Source organism: Apteryx mantelli, chromosome 15 (genome assembly GCF_036417845.1).
Source record: "Apteryx mantelli isolate bAptMan1 chromosome 15, bAptMan1.hap1, whole genome shotgun sequence".
Taxonomy (NCBI): domain Eukaryota; kingdom Metazoa; phylum Chordata; class Aves; order Apterygiformes; family Apterygidae; genus Apteryx; species Apteryx mantelli.
Window position 1 is genome coordinate 16710001 of NC_089992.1, and position 15447 is coordinate 16725447.

A 15447-nucleotide genomic window follows, 5' to 3' on the forward strand; every position below is an offset into this window, starting at 1 on the left:
ACATACTGATCTTTGCTTCCATTATTTATGTTTTCATTCATTTTCTAGTATCAAATCAGTAGTTTTAGGTGTGAAGATAAGATAATGAACTATGATACAATGTCATATGATAGACAAATGTTCATAAGCAGGCAAGTGAGATACAATGCTTTTATTTGTAGATTTGTTCAGACCTTTTTTTTCGGATGATCAGAAAATTCAGGATGAATATAATTTAGAAAGTTGCATATACAAAGTAAAATTCACAAAAACCTCTGTGTTTGGTCTAATCATAAAACAAATCTTTCAGGTTTTTTTCCTATGCTGTTCTAGTTAAAGTCAAATATTTTTAACATTACTCTCAGAGCAGATCCTGCCTCAAGGTTTAAAATATTTTCTCAGTGGCCTTGTAAAACTGAGAAATTTTGAATGCCGTGTTGTACAGCTGTAATTTATGGAACAGGTTTTAAAAGGCTGTATATGCATAAAGTTTAAACCTTAACTCTTCTTGGAATAATGCAGGTAATGCGAAACATTGCAAGTATTTTCATTCTGTTAAAATTACTTAAAGCTCTGTTTACATACTGCACTGATGCAACAATTATGTTTGCATTAATACAATCAAATGAAGAAGAGCTTTTTATAAAAAGCTGATTAATACAGATTATTTTGAAAACAGTTCTTATATTCCCTATCTGGCTTAATTCTCATTATAGTAGAAATTGCAGAGTTATGGGTGGTGGCTGGCGAAGCACTTCAGATTTCCTGTGCTTAGCAAATAGGGAGGCTAATTCCGATGGAAAGATAGGAGCGGGTTCTTGCAGCCCCAGGAGAGCACCCCGGTTGCATTCTGCTTCCCTGCCCTCATGCCAGCGCATGCAAAAGTGCCTTTTCCTGCAGCTCCTGTTACTCCTGCTTCCCTCAAAGGGTCGAATGTTAAAAGATTACCAGGGCTGATAATGTCGGGGGACTCCTGTAATGTCCGTATTGGGCAGGAGAACTTTGACCTAGGGGCTCTGAGGAGGAGAATGTTGTCCCTGTTGCTTTTGGGGATCCAGCAAGTAGATAACAACTGAAGAGTACAGAGGGCAGTTAATGCTCTTTTTTCTGTTTAAGACCTGTCAGAAAAGAAGTGGGTTCGTTTTGACTCTTAGAAATAGCCATACTTCCATACTTCAGGCTGTTCATTACTCTACGAGTGTTGTGGGCTGCGCGTTGTTCTGCAGCCTGACCAGACTTGCTGTTTGACATGTTGGCTAGTTAGACCTGTGCGAATTGGAGGTTTTCCATTACTTTCCTTTTCTTAATTATTCTGTTGTCCTTTCTCTATTTGCAAGATCCTCAGGTATTTATGCCTGTGCTGAGAAAACCAGGCTGATGTTTTGAGGAAAAACTCTAAATATATTGCGAGTGGAAGTCAGGGCAGAAATGTTTAATGTAACTGGTGGGTGGGCTTTGGTCGTCATGGCAACGCGGTTGTGTCATCCGCTGTTGCTGCTTGGCAGGAGCAGGCAGGTCAGTCCATAAATCACTGCTGTCGGAGCCGGGGGTGATGCTTTCCATCTGCTCGAGCGGTGCGTGCCAGGGGTGCGCGCTTCCCCTCCCTCCGGCGTCCGTCTGCGCCCCCGCCCCGCAACGCCCGCATGCCCCCGCCCACCGACCCGTGGACGGACGGACAGACAGAGCACCCTTCTCTCAGCTGCTCCCTAGGTAGTCCAGCTCTCTACCGTAGAGAGAAGGGAGGTGCTCTGTCTTGCAAGTGAAGGTAGTGCATATGAATTTCGATTGCTAATAAGCTAGGAATATTTTTCTGTCTGAACAAAAACTTAGTTAAATGCTCCTTTAAAAAAAAAGTGCCTTTTTGTTAGTGTTTTAGACAGTACTACTGCTAAGAGCAATTTCTAGTTCTAAAATAATGTTGATGCACATCTTACAATAGGCCTTTCATGTGTGAAACATCAGAGGATACGACATTTGTTCTTCAGTTTAGGTATTAAAGACCATACAGAATAGTATGTGATTAAACATGTAAGGCCAGATAATACATTTGCAAAGGTTCTTTTATTTTAGGTTTAAGCCTGAATAATTGTGGTCTTAATCTCAGGGTAGGCAAGAAAGAGAATTGTACATGAAAGTATTTACACAAAGTTCCCAAAGCCCTGTGGATTATGCATTAGTTTGGATAATGAACTAGTATAGACAGAAAGAAAAGAAAATCTGGGTATTCGTGCCATTTCTAATGTGTTTCCCTGAACATTTGCCAAACAATAACCCTTTAAGATTGTGCCCATGGAGGGTTCTACGGCAGCAGAAACATCTGGTTTATTTCATTGCCTAATGCCAAATCAAAACACTTGGTCTTTAATTTAGAGGAGATCAAACAGGAGGACTGTTTAACTTTGTTGATTATATCAGCCCTCTTTGTGATAACTTATGTTTTGATTCCTACCTCCGCGCTGGGGGAAAGGCCTTTGTGTGCTCTCGGTGGTTAAATAGCCACTGGTCCCTAACAAAAGAAAAGAAAATGTAGGGAAGTTGACTTCTAAAAGTAATTCATGAATTAAGTTTCTTTGTTGCTTTAGACTCAATAACATTAACATAACAAAGGCTAACTGAAATGTACACTGTAGTGTTTAAAAAATTGGACTAACAGCTCCGAGGTTTGGCTCTGTGGGCTCTCAATTGTGCAGCCTTTGTCTCGGAGCCTTTTCATTAGGCGCTGGCATATTGGCACCCCGCTGCCTGGCCTGGCCCGGGACCGAGGGGAGGAGGCGGCGCATTTGTTGCAGGAAAATGAGTCATGTCACCGTTTAAGCCTGGCAGAAGGTGTCAGGGTTGTTCATCATTGGTCATTTAACAGCGCAGCAGCCGGGCACTGCATGCGGAATGAAGTCTGACATCGTATTTTATTCGTGGCTTTCTTCTCATGTAGGTTTTTTGCTTATGAAGCGTAGTAAAATAAAATTGGCAAGTAGAGCGATGGAAAACGGTTTCAAAGAAAACTTGAGGTGGCTTATTCTGACCTGGTTTCATTTTTTAGTATCGTAGCCGTCTTTGGAGTTGTTGACAATTTGTACGGTGACGTTCAGAGGGGCCTAACCAGGCCTTCACAGTCATGTTTGTACTGATGTGCAGTGCGCTAATTCCTGCAATGTCCTGCAAGTCCTTTGTTCTTTATATTTTCTTTCTAGCATGTATGAAAAGAATGCGATGTTTTCATGAGGGAGGTGATGGTGTTTTCTAATGTAGAAGTATGTTAGGCCAGGAAGGAGCATGTGCTCTACCAGATCCTGTTTTTGTCAGTTCAAAAAATACAATATGCAACTTAACCAAGTTCCAGTTTATCGTCAGCTAAACGTTGAAATGTCAGATTTGTCTGTGTGAAGAGACATCAACCACACTGCCAGTGAGGATTTTTTTTAAACTGCCATCTGATGACTAACAAATCCTGGTCTGTGCTCAAGTAAAACAGGTTTGAACTGATGACCTATAAAAATATGTTCTAAATTCACAGTCAGCTGCTAAACCTAATTCCCTTTTCAAAATGAATTTTCAAAGAATCTTGGAATTCTAAGTTTCATTTACAATTTTAAGCATTATGGCTTCTAATTTTATCTCAACTTCTCTATTATATTAAAGAATATCAAGGGATAACTTACTGCAAGTGGTGATTTAAAGAATAGACTAGTATCTTATGGGAGCAATTGAGATAGATATATATCTATACATACACACAAACACACAGACACATATATGTATAAAAAAAGAGAAAAATTTGTATTTGCCATAATATGTAGTAAGAGCAACAAAATTTCAGATGGTTTTAGTTTGCTAGGTACAAACCAACTAGAGCTGAATGTTTTCTCCATATTTTCCTTTGTGAAAGATTAATTTTTAAAAGGTAACCAACATGTGTTTACTTTGATAAAATCTTTTACCTCTCTGAAGATTGGGAAGTCATTATTTCTCCACGTTTTCCTGATGGTTTGTTTGTTATAATTATCTGTGTACTATTAACTCTTAACATGTACAGTTCCCCTTGAATGACAAAAAAAGGCTGTAATTTCTGCTGTTGTTAAAGTACAAGTAAGATCAGTTATATTTGTGTCACTATGCTTGTTTTGACAACTATTTGAAAATGTAAGTTCTCTGGACATTTTTAGAACCTTGCATGTAATAAAGTAGGACTGTGATTGATGGGCCAAATTGTTTTTATCAGTCCGGTATCAAGCATGAAAAGGAATCCAGATAGCAATATTTTTTTTACTGGTATTGTGACAGGTATTGATATACAAACTTCTTTTTCTGTTATTAGATTTATTCTCCTGATCATACCAGCAGTAGTTTTCCATCAAATCCATCGACACCAGTTGGATCACCATCACCTCTTACAGGTAGAGACTAGCTATTTGTGAATAACTTGCTTGCTGTTTTGAAAACATCCTCTTTGCAATGACAATGAAATCAGTAGTAGCATCCTTGCTTGCATATTTTCTTATATATTTTGTTTATTTTTCTGTTGTACTAAATCCAAACTTATCCAAATTCTTAAGTATTTTGTTATGAACATTCATTTAAGTTCTAGCAACTGGCTCTGAAAATTAGCTTATTAAAATAATGTTTGAAAGCCTTGAGTCATCCTACATTGTCCCAGCTCTTACAAATATCTGTGCTGATCTGTAGCACCGGAGAAAAACAACACGCGTACATAAAAACTGTGCAGCAGCTTTCAGTGACAAACACAGCAGATGTGTGTGCCCTCTAATGAAAATACAGTAGTCTGCGAGATCCTTCAATTTTAAAACAGGAGAGCTTTTCATTCATAGCTTTCATGAATGTTTTCATTCTATGGGGGAAGAATTTCTGGCATTTTTCAAAGTAAACGCCGCGTGCTGCAGCCACCTCTGTCACCTGCACTTTGTGCGCTGGCGGCACGAGCGGTCAGGAGCATTCCAGCGTGGAGATGAACCGGGGGCAGCTGCCTCCAGCTCCTAGCGCCAGGGCAGCTTTCACAGACACCGTGGCCTCAGCTGTCTAGTAAAAGTTGAACAGCTGTTCTCCATATAGAGAGCACTGTGAAAGCTCCATTGACTTAAATTTGTTGTTTAACAAAGAACTAGAATTACAAGCAAGATGATGTAACTTTAACCCTGTTCTTTCCTATAGTGCAATTTGTTAAATTATTTAAAGTTCATACCACAGTCTCTTTTCCCATTCTTTACTGTTGGATATATCCCTGCAGACTCCTGGCTGCTGGTCACTTTTTTGCAAGAGCTTTTTTTTGAATAAAATTAGCTCATAGTGAAGGACACAGAGAGTGAGCTTAGCAGAATGTTTGTGTGATCCAGATGAATAAATTAATAAAGTTATTGCATGTAAAGTACCATCATATGCATATGCATGTATATATGCATATGTATGCATATAATGTCACTCAGAAAACTTGCATTGTTCAGACTTCACTCATGTTTAATGGAGACTGTTCTGATTTTCTGTGGACTTTAATGGATTAATGAGTATCTGACGTGGCATACCTGAACAGCTGCTTTGGGCATTTTTTTCTGTAACTGAAAAATCCATGTTGAATTGAGTAATGAGGGGATTAATGGTTTTTTTTTTGATTTAGTGATTAGTTGATGAAAAATGTCTTGTGTATCCTTGTTCTGCTGAAAAGGCAGGTCAGACTAGAAAGTTGTTGTTCTTTTTAACATCAAGGCAAATTTTGAAAAGAGCTCTATGGGTGGAGAAAAGAAGTGACTTTAATTGGGGCTCCCTGATTAGATGCCCCACCTAACTTTATAACTGTGAAAGAGCTAGCTAATTCCTGGTTTTAGAATACAAATTTGAGATCTCTGAATATGTGGTTTCCCCATGCCTGCCTGTCGCAACCTCTGTCAGATGTAAAACTCTCCGCAATCTGCACTTTGATTTGCATTCCTTATTTGGGATTCTAGTGGGTAAAACAGTAGTAGATACAAGCAAGTAATACTGAAATCCTGCTCAGGCACAAATTTAGCATCTGTTGTATGATTATACTCCGCCTCCCCCCCCTTTAATTCCAGTGATACAGACTGTATCAAGCCTTTGGTAAATTGCTCCAGTAGTTAATTACCTTCATTTATGAATCTGGACTTTTATCTTTATTCCCAGATGAGTCACTAAGAACACAGTGAAGCACAATGTAAAGTAATTACTACTATATTTATTGCTATTTATACTCCTGGTAGCCATTTTTTGTCCTGACCCCAAAAAATTATTACAGATAAAACAAATGTTTTATGTATACTAAAATAATATATTTTGGAGCATTTTAGCCTTCATTTTGATTGTCCTCTATGGTAATCAGCTCTTTGTTTATTTATCAGTCTTATTATTTTAGATTTGACTAAGTCTTTAATTTACCTATCCTTTAATTGTAAATTAGAGTTTGAGCACCCTGTTTCCCATTTAAAGCATTGAGAGATTGTAGCTTCATGAGACATTTAAGTATAGAAGTTCACTTTTGAATATTTGACCTTCTGTTTCCTGGGTACATAAGGACTAGCAATATTATTTTTATGATTTTAAGCAAAAAACTTTGCAAACAACGTGATGTAAGCCTGGATGAACCCCCCCCAAGTATCATGAGGCAGTAGTGTGTGTCTCATCTTTCCTACTGTCATTTAATTTCTAATTTTATGTAAACACATCCAAAGCTGAAGGTCTTGCATAGTTTTAATGACTCCGTATCTGTATGTGAAGTTCAGATACAGATTTGGGTGGTGGAAGCCTTGGTATTTTCAGAGTGGTCCTCGCGGGCTGAGGGGCGTTCAGAAGGGTTCAGCGAGCGCCGCCAGGCAGGCACATCCCTTGGCCGGCTCCAGCGCGCGTCTGACGGGGCAGCAAGGGGGTGAGGGCTGGGGGGCGCTGGGCAGGCGCGCAGAGCTGCAGCTGTCGCTGGCGATGCCCCCTGCAAATCCGCGCGCTTGCCTGGCTTATTTGTTTGCTCGTGCTGCTCTGTTGGTGCTGCACTAAAAGCTGCAGTTGTTAATTGTGGGGCTCGCGGTGCCAGGATGCTTTTTAATGTAATTGGTGGATTTTGTGCACAAACTTCCAGGAGGGGGAGCGGGAGGAGGAAGGCAGGAAATCGGTGCCATCTGGCAACCTGCGCAGGCATGGAAACGCAATACGCCGCCCTACTGCAGAGCACCAGCGTTGCTAGAGGTGTGATTACAAACTGCAGGTTGCAGCTGGGTGGTTTGAGGGAGACGAGAATGAGTATTTCTTGTCTTCCCCCTCTTTGTGAGAAATACCACTCAAATAGTTTTGCCCTGGGCTTACGTTAAGGAAATAATACTTTTTCCATTAAAAAAGGTCATCGAAACTAGGCGCATGGGCTTCAAGTCACTTCTAAATAAAAGATTGCTTTCTTTTCGTAATAGTTTGCCTTTCTGCTTAATATTCAGCTGATGCTGTGCTGTGGGAAGTGGCATACTCAGTCCTCTCAGTTGTAAGCACTCATTAAAACCATAACTTTGGTCTTGTCTCTAAAAGTGGAGTTTTGGCCAAATAAAAATTTGAACGCTCAGCTGAGCCAAAATAGTCTGAAGTTGTTTCATTAATGCTTTGCAAAAATAAGTTGGACTCTAAGCATTATTCCCAAGTTAGGGAATGATAGTAATGCAGAGGGAGACTATAGATCCAAGACCCAAAATATCTGTGTGAAGTGAAAATTTGTAATTATAACCTTATTCACTGATGCCATTATATTTTTAAAAGAGAATTCCAGCACAGTTATGGCAGCTCTGGGCTTTTATGAAACTGGAGATGGCTTTTTTCTTTTTCTTTTTTTTTTTTAATTAGAAAGGAAATATTTGGGTATTTTAATAGCTGTGCAAGCTGCACTCTTTTTCTTAAATAAAACCCTTTCTTTAAAAGGTAACTACTTTCAGCTCTCTGAACAAAGGAACTGTAATGTTATTAAACCTTTTCCCAGTTTTCCAGACATACAGCTCTGGCTGTTATTGAAAGAACAAGCCCACAGGCTCTTCCTTTAATGAGCTGCTTTGGATTGTATGTCCATAATTTATTAATGTAATTGCTTTATTATTACATTTGTATGGCTGAAAGGAAGCTGTCTCTAATGGACATAGAATTTCATGTAGTATCTTTATAAAAGATGCATTATTAGTTGGTGAGAAAAATACATGTTGTACTACTTCAGGCTTTGTGCAAAAAGTACTGCTTTATTAGTTACTGCATTTCACATCTAATTATTTCTAAATTTTACATGGTAATTAGATATATTTGGTGGGTCAGATTAGAATGGTTATATATTTGAATTTGCAGTTTGTAAGTAATATGGATGTAATTGCTGATTTGTTGCATAGTCAATGTTTCTTTAGCTGAAATGAGATCTGTACCAGTATACCTGATATAACAAAAGGAAATAACTTAAAGTTTATGTTTACTCTTCTAAACTTCACATGCATTATACTCTAGAATTTTTTTTCTATAATTGAAATAAATAAAAAAATGCAGAGTAAAGCTAGACAAGATAAGGAAAGCTTTTAGATCTAGTTTTAAGCTTTGTTATTTAATAGAGAGGTATCATATAAAAATGTTTTTCCAATTATCCTTAATGTTCTTTTTTAAAGTTCTTAATTTGCTCTATATTTTCATGCTATTAAAGATATGCCTGCATATACTGAATATAATATCAAGAAAAAAGGATTCATCAATGTTTTTATGGTGACGCTTGCAAAAGGCAATTCAAATACAGTGTGTTTAGTCTATTGTTATTTTCTAATGTTAAAGTAGTTTGAAGATGTCACCGCTTTGTCATAATAATGTGTCTAACCTAGAGATGCCAGGATAATTTGTCCCTCAGTAAGGCAGAATGAAGGAATTTGTCCTTCTTTGCAAACCCATATGTTATCTTACCTTTGTGCAGAATATGTTGGTGTTAATTATGTTAAAAAAAAATAATCGCATCTCTGCTTCCCGCTTATGCTGCGTAGATCTGTGAGTTAACCTAGACAATTTTGACAGGTGCCAGTCAGTGGTCTCGGAGTGGAGGACAAGCCCCCTCATCTCCAAACTATGAAAACTCTCTACACTCCTTGGTAAGAAATGTTGAAAGCAACATACTACTTTTACTTAAGAGTTGAAGGCTTGTTTTTGTATAAATCCTGCATATCATTAAAGGAAACAGTAGGATAGCATTACAAATGAATTCTTTGCTAACAAATGGCCTGTTCAGTTGAACAATATAAGACGTGCAGGGTGTGTCTTTCACCATCTGTTCCCTGGGCATCAGGCTTCTATGCTAAGGACAGCTGGTGCTAAAGCACTGTTATGAGATTTTGGTACCTTTTCACAAATCCATAGCTAATTCTTATCTAAAGTTCAGTCTGGAGAAAAGATAAAGACTTCATGCCTTTGCATTCACTTGTCCTTCCCCCTCTCTCCCTGACATGGTAATATCTTGGGCCTGTTGTCATTACATTATCATTAAAGCATTAATATATTTTATTTGTAATTATGTTTATTATTGGGAGTTATTCATTTATAAATAAAAAATGTTTTAGAGAAAAATACACATGAAATAATCTATTATTGGAAGTTTTCTGGATTTGAAGATTCTGCAGAGGGTTTAAGTTACTTACTTTCATAAATTTCTGGTACAGCATCAGGATGGAAGGTGGAAAATTTTAAGGGAACATTGAGAAAGGTTGTGATTACCTGTTAATATTTCTAGTTTCCACACACATAATTTCTTTTTTTTTCTGACTAACAGGAATAAGTTTAAGCTAAATCAGTTTTCTTTTCTTCACAATTTTTGCAATTAAGTATGGTTGATATGTACATCTTAAGATTCTAACATAACTGCAGTGTTAAATATTAGCCTTTTCTTATCTTAATATAATCAGATCTCTGTTGCATTAACTTGACTAACAGTTTATTGCTGACATGCACATCAGCTGTTTCCTCACCTCTTTTTTGGATTAATCTTAACCTGTGCTTTGCTTCCTGTTCTGTCTTGACTTTGCCAGAAAAATCGAGTTGAACAGCAACTTCACGAGCATTTGCAAGATGCAATGTCCTTCTTAAAGGATGTCTGTGAGGTACTATTTCTCTTTAGATGGTGCCTTTTTGTGTTTCAATTAATGCTTCCTTTGGATTCCCCATTAAAAACTTTAGCGTAGCGTATGACCCATCTTTTGACCAACATTCTGCTAGTTCAGTTTCTAGAGAGCTGCGATGTCAGAATCAGTTTTGCTTTGGGTCTTTTTGGTCTTTTTTAAATAAAAATGAATCTAAGGCATAGAGACTTATTTTATGTTAACATATAGAACTTGTTTTTTATTTCTGAAATATCTGTTTATAGATCAATATTTAGAAAATGGTAACTTAAAGTTTTGTCCAGTCTTTTTGTAATACAGGTTCTCAAAAAGCCACTGCCTCTCTTAATTGTTACCAACGTGGTGAGGCTGATTTTATGATCGTTCTTTCTCGTCCTATATTAGATAGTTTATTTTTGTAGTACTTCCTTTTTTTCTTGTTCATGCCATGTAATAGAAGCTAAGTAACATTAACCTTATAATAAGCTTCACTTTAAAAGCTGCCACCTATTTGTGGAATGAGTGCTATCTTGAGCAAAATCTCCAGATATCTTTTCTTTTTCCTGTTTGTTTGTAGTGCTGGTAGGTGCTTTCAAAGTCTTTTGATACTGCGTTTCATCTTCTGCCTTTAATGTCTCTGAGGTAGTAGAAACTGTTACAGTATAATGAGTCTGCAGATTTATTCGGTAATGACTGTTAGCGTTCCTCTTAAATCCCAACAGCAGTCGCGAATGGAGGATCGCTTGGACAGGCTGGACGATGCCATTCACGTGCTACGAAATCATGCTGTGGGGCCTTCGACGAGCCTATCGGGCGGCCATGGAGACATACATAGCTTATTGGGACCATCCCATAACGGGCCAATTGGCAGCCTGAACTCAAATTATGGAGCGTCTAGCCTTGTAACGACCAACAGACAAGCGTCAATGGTAATGATATTCTTAAACGTATACATGCGCAGTAATTACAGCTGCTAACTTTAACTCGTAATAGAGCCTAGTAAGTTAAAACCTGACCGTACGATTAATATTTATTAAGGTGAAACTACTAGAGATTGCTGTGGAGGAGAAGATGGCAGACAGCTTGCACCTGCTATGGGTTTCCAATTAGAGGGACTGGGGAGGGGGGTGGGCAGAAACGAGGAGGAGGAGAAAGATGGGAAAACTTAGACTTTGGCCTGGTCAGTGGCCCATAAAATCCTGCTGTGACCATATGCAGAAAGCTGAAACTTTGTGCTGAGAGCATTTCAGCTTATACATGCATTTTTTCCAGATGTGTAATAATTGGCAGAACAGTTTTCTCCTTGAAATGGTGAATAGGGAGATTGAATGGGAAAAGCAGTCAAGAAGGACTGAATTTCAAGTGTTCTGGTCTGGAAAAGCTGTTTATTGTAAATTGGAACTAGGCTTCAATAGCAGATGCTGGCAGAGGACTGGGAGGAAGCTGTTGGAATGTGGAACCATAGTGTGTGCAGGCTCAAAATTTAAACTTTTTTTTTCCAAATGAAAAGGAGTTTGAGCACAGCTGTAGTGTAAGTAACAATGAAGAGGAAACAACTTTTACATTAATCCCCAAGAAGAGTGAAATAATTCAATCCATCTCTCTTAGTTTCTTTAAAAATGTGAACTGTTCTGAAAAAAGTGGATTTAAGCCCTTCATAGACCAGGAATATGTTAAAAGCATTATATAGTAAATGAATTCTATTTGTAGTGTTTCTCACTTCCCTTATTCTCCCTTTTCATTCCTCCCTTCTCAAAAATGCTTAAAGAGCTTTTTTAAAACATGCTCATTTTAGCGGTGCCATGTGTTTGCATGTTTACAGCATCATTTTAAAGACCAGTTACATGCTGTGAAATTTTCTGTTATAAAACAGATTCACAGCTGGGTACTGTGTGATCAAGGCAAAATTTCACCTATCATCAAAATAATTAGGTACCCCAATTGCTGAAGGGTTTGTATTCTATAAAACAGAATTAGTTCCAGGCTCTCCCATTCTCACGTCACACATCCCTTTATATTAATTTCAGAACCGCTGTAGTAAACATCAAAAAGAACCGGGGAGTTTCTGAGAGCTGTGTGTGTGTTTTGGGGGCTTGGAGGGGGGGAGTTTCCAATGGCATATCCGGCTTTAGGCTTCTATATAAGTTCACAGTGGCTTTTAGTAATGAAGGAAGTGATGTATAAATACCTTAAAATTAGATTTTATTTATTTATTTATTTTAATGCTGCTTCCTATTTAATATTTAAAGAATGCTGTTAAGGGGAAGGTTTTGCAGTGTTTCAAGGTAGACTGAAATTTAGTCTTACAAAAGAATACTCCTTTTTTTTTTTTTTTTGGATCGTAAGGATGTAGGATGAAGTGAGTGACTGAAATTGCAATGTCAAAATTGTTCTCTGTCTGCCTTGTGGAACCTTCTGATATTGCTGCTAAGTCAGATACAGTCAAATGTAGATAATGTAAAAATATACGTAAATGCTCTGTGTTTCTGTTCTAGACTAAACTACAATAAATGTCTTATCAACTCAGTTTTGATTAAAATAGGTGAGAGTGGAAAATGGCACTCCAAAATGAAAAAAGGTTCCTAGGTCTGCTGTAGTTTAATGTAGTTGTGTAATTTAAGTGTAATATAGACTTGATTTATCATATAATGATGGATCTGCAGTTCCAATTGAGGGATGCTTGCTATCTCTTAGGAATAAACGTAGATTAGGAAAACAAAAAAAAATTTGCTTTTATATTTCATCCTGGCTGCACGAAACAAACTTTCAGATCACTTTTGGCTTGAAAATTGAGTGAGCTAAAGAGTTTCTTGGATTAACCTTAATTTCGTTACATGGGAAGAACTGGCTCCAACAGCAGGTGTCCTGCCATGGCCCTCCCTGCTGTGGCGGCAGCCCCGTGGCGTCGCGTGGCGTTGGGAGCATGGGAGCATTGGGAAGCCTTGGGAGGGAGGCGGCAGCGCACCGGGGCTCGGGGGCCACGCACTCCGAGGGCCCACGGTGTTTCCGTAGGGCCCCGGCAGCCCGAGGTGTAGCGCTTGGACGCAGCGTTCAGTTATCAGCTCCTTTGAAACATTTCTTTTACTATTTGCTTTTCTTGAAGTTGTAAATGTAGAATGGCGGAGAATTCAACAGACAGCCTGAATTTGCAAGAGCTACACTTTGTTCAGAAATTAAATACCTCTTTGTTTTAGAGGACCTCCCCTAAGGAAGTGATGGGTATTGGCTAGCATGATGAGAAAAGTCAGCATTGATAAGGCTGTTTCCCTATATTAGCTTCTATTTGGGGTGTTGTAGGAGCTTGGGGGTCAAGAAATGTTTGTTGGGATTCAGCAATAAATGAAACTTCCTTGTCTGGGAGTAAAGGATCTTTATACAAGACATTTTTGTTCTTTAGCAAAAATAAAAAAAAAATAAATTAAATTTCCCTAGAAGAAGATGATCTTGGCAGAAGGAGCTAGGAAATGAGTAATTTAACTCCTTTTTATGTAATTAGTGTAACCAGACATGGTTTTATTTTAACATTTGCTTAATTTTTGAGCCAGATTTATTTTAAAACTCTAGTTGACTTCATTTCCTGTTCGCTCTGAATGGTCTTGCTTCCTTTTCAGCTAGGCTCTCCATTAGACTCGCTCGAACTCATCAAATATTTGCTAAGTGGCCTTTGAAGTTGATTCTTATTTTATTTTGCGTATTATTGAAAAGTTAAGAAGTAATACTCTTTTTGTTCTTATTCAGGCTGCTTTTTATTTGTCATTGTAATGCAACGGAAAAAGAACAGCATGACTTGATTAAAAATAAATAAATAAATAAAGGCCTGGAAACTCAGTTAAGGGTGAAACGCGATCCTCCGGTTGCAGGTTTTTTCCAGGTACAAGAGGAATCCAAGCGAGCTGGTACCCTGCTGCCCGGTGCTCCCGTGCCGGCTGCGGGGCGATGTCCCGGCGGGAAGGTTTGCGCTCCGGCCCCGGCCCCTGCGCGGAGCCCGCCGGGGGGCGTTTCTCGGCGCGGCGCCCGCTCCCACGAGCAACGTCAGCAGCTGCCTCGAGCGCGAGCTCCCCGTTGGAAAGCCCTGGCCTCTTGTCTTAGCTAGGTCTTGATTAGCAGGCCGTGGCCGGACTGGCCAGCTAGAGGGCCTGCGAAGCGTGCGCGCGTTCGGATGCGCTCGGCTGAGTCCTAGAGGCGGTGTGAAGAGAGGCAGTTCTCCCTGGTGCTCAGCCTCGAGTGTGAACCAAGGGCTCGGTCGCAGCAAGCCGCCCGGCGTGGGCGAAGCGGGGGGAGGCTTGCGGTCCCGCTCGCAGCGGTGCAGCCGCAGTTGCAGTGTTTTGTCTAGAGTTTACTTAATTGCCCACAATACTCTTAGCTGTGTTTCTGCTTTCAGATACCAAATCTTATCACTTAAATCAGCTGAAATGAGCTTTGTGCTTTTTTTTTAGTTTGATTACACGAATCTTTGTCCCTGTGTGTGCAAGGGAGTGTCCCTTATGCAAGTCTTTCCTGAAATGCATAAAAACAAGTACAGCTCACCCAGTAAATTTCATCCACCTGTAGTCTGGCATAGTTTGAGAAAAACAGTAGTCCTGTATGATTTTACTGACTAAGATATAACTTTTTTGGTTCTCTGTGAATCATAAATATGTATTAGATTGTCTTTGTGTGGGGACCCCCACCTCCCCTCCACACACACAACAACGATGCGGAAGTGATTTAAATACAGTTTTAACAAATGCAGTTTCTGTGCTGATTGCTTCTCAGATTTTTCTAAAGTGTTTTGGTTTTGCAACTGGAATTTTAGGTTTTTCTTCTATGTCATATGAACCCAGCTTTTCAGTTTTTCTTCCATTTTGTGTGCTCGAAGAGTATTTGAGGTTTACCTAAAAGCAGTCATGTAAATGAGGCTAAATTGGCTCATGAAAGAATAAATTAACTCGAAGTTTGTTTGCTTATAAGATTAAATCCTGCAAGTCAGTAGCAGTGGCATACTAAAATTGTAGCGGGCCTGTTCTTTCCTCAGCCCTGTCGAGAGGACAGCGTGGGGCCGCGCAGGCCGCCCGGCGGAGGCGCGAGTCCAGGCAGGGCCGGCAGGCAGCTGCACAGGGTCCGCGCTCCGCGGTCCCCGAGTGGAGCGAGCGACGAGGCGTCTCCGTTTCCGAGCGGGGAGAGGCCGGGCCGGCCAGGGGCCCGCGGAGGCGCCCGAGGCCGCGCGCAAGGGGCGGCTGTTCCTGTGGCGGCGAGGGGCGGCGGGAGCCCCCGGCCGGCCGGCAGCCGTGTGCTAATGCGGCACCTGCGCCCGCAAGGGTTAACGCGCCCGCCACGTCCCCGGGAAGCGCAGGGAAACGGGTTACGGAGCGGAGCGAGCGCTGCT

The 15447-nt window shown here is 39.9% G+C and overlaps 1 protein-coding gene across 7 annotated transcripts in view; it reads left to right on the forward strand.

Annotated features, from left to right (window-relative positions):
- TCF12 (transcription factor 12) overlaps nt 1-15447 on the forward strand; it is a 184538-nt gene that overhangs the window by 156227 nt on the left and 12864 nt on the right. For 5 of the 7 annotated variants that reach the window (XM_067305579.1, XM_067305580.1, XM_067305584.1 and 2 more), the window contains 4 exons: nt 4295-4373; nt 9010-9083; nt 10014-10085; nt 10805-11011. In XM_067305579.1, coding sequence (XP_067161680.1) covers nt 4295-4373; nt 9010-9083; nt 10014-10085; nt 10805-11011 — 432 coding nt within the window. The remainder of the gene's footprint in view (nt 1-4294; nt 4374-9009; nt 9084-10013; nt 10086-10804; nt 11012-15447) is intronic. The other 2 variants (XM_067305582.1, XM_067305583.1) reach the window with 1 other exon arrangement.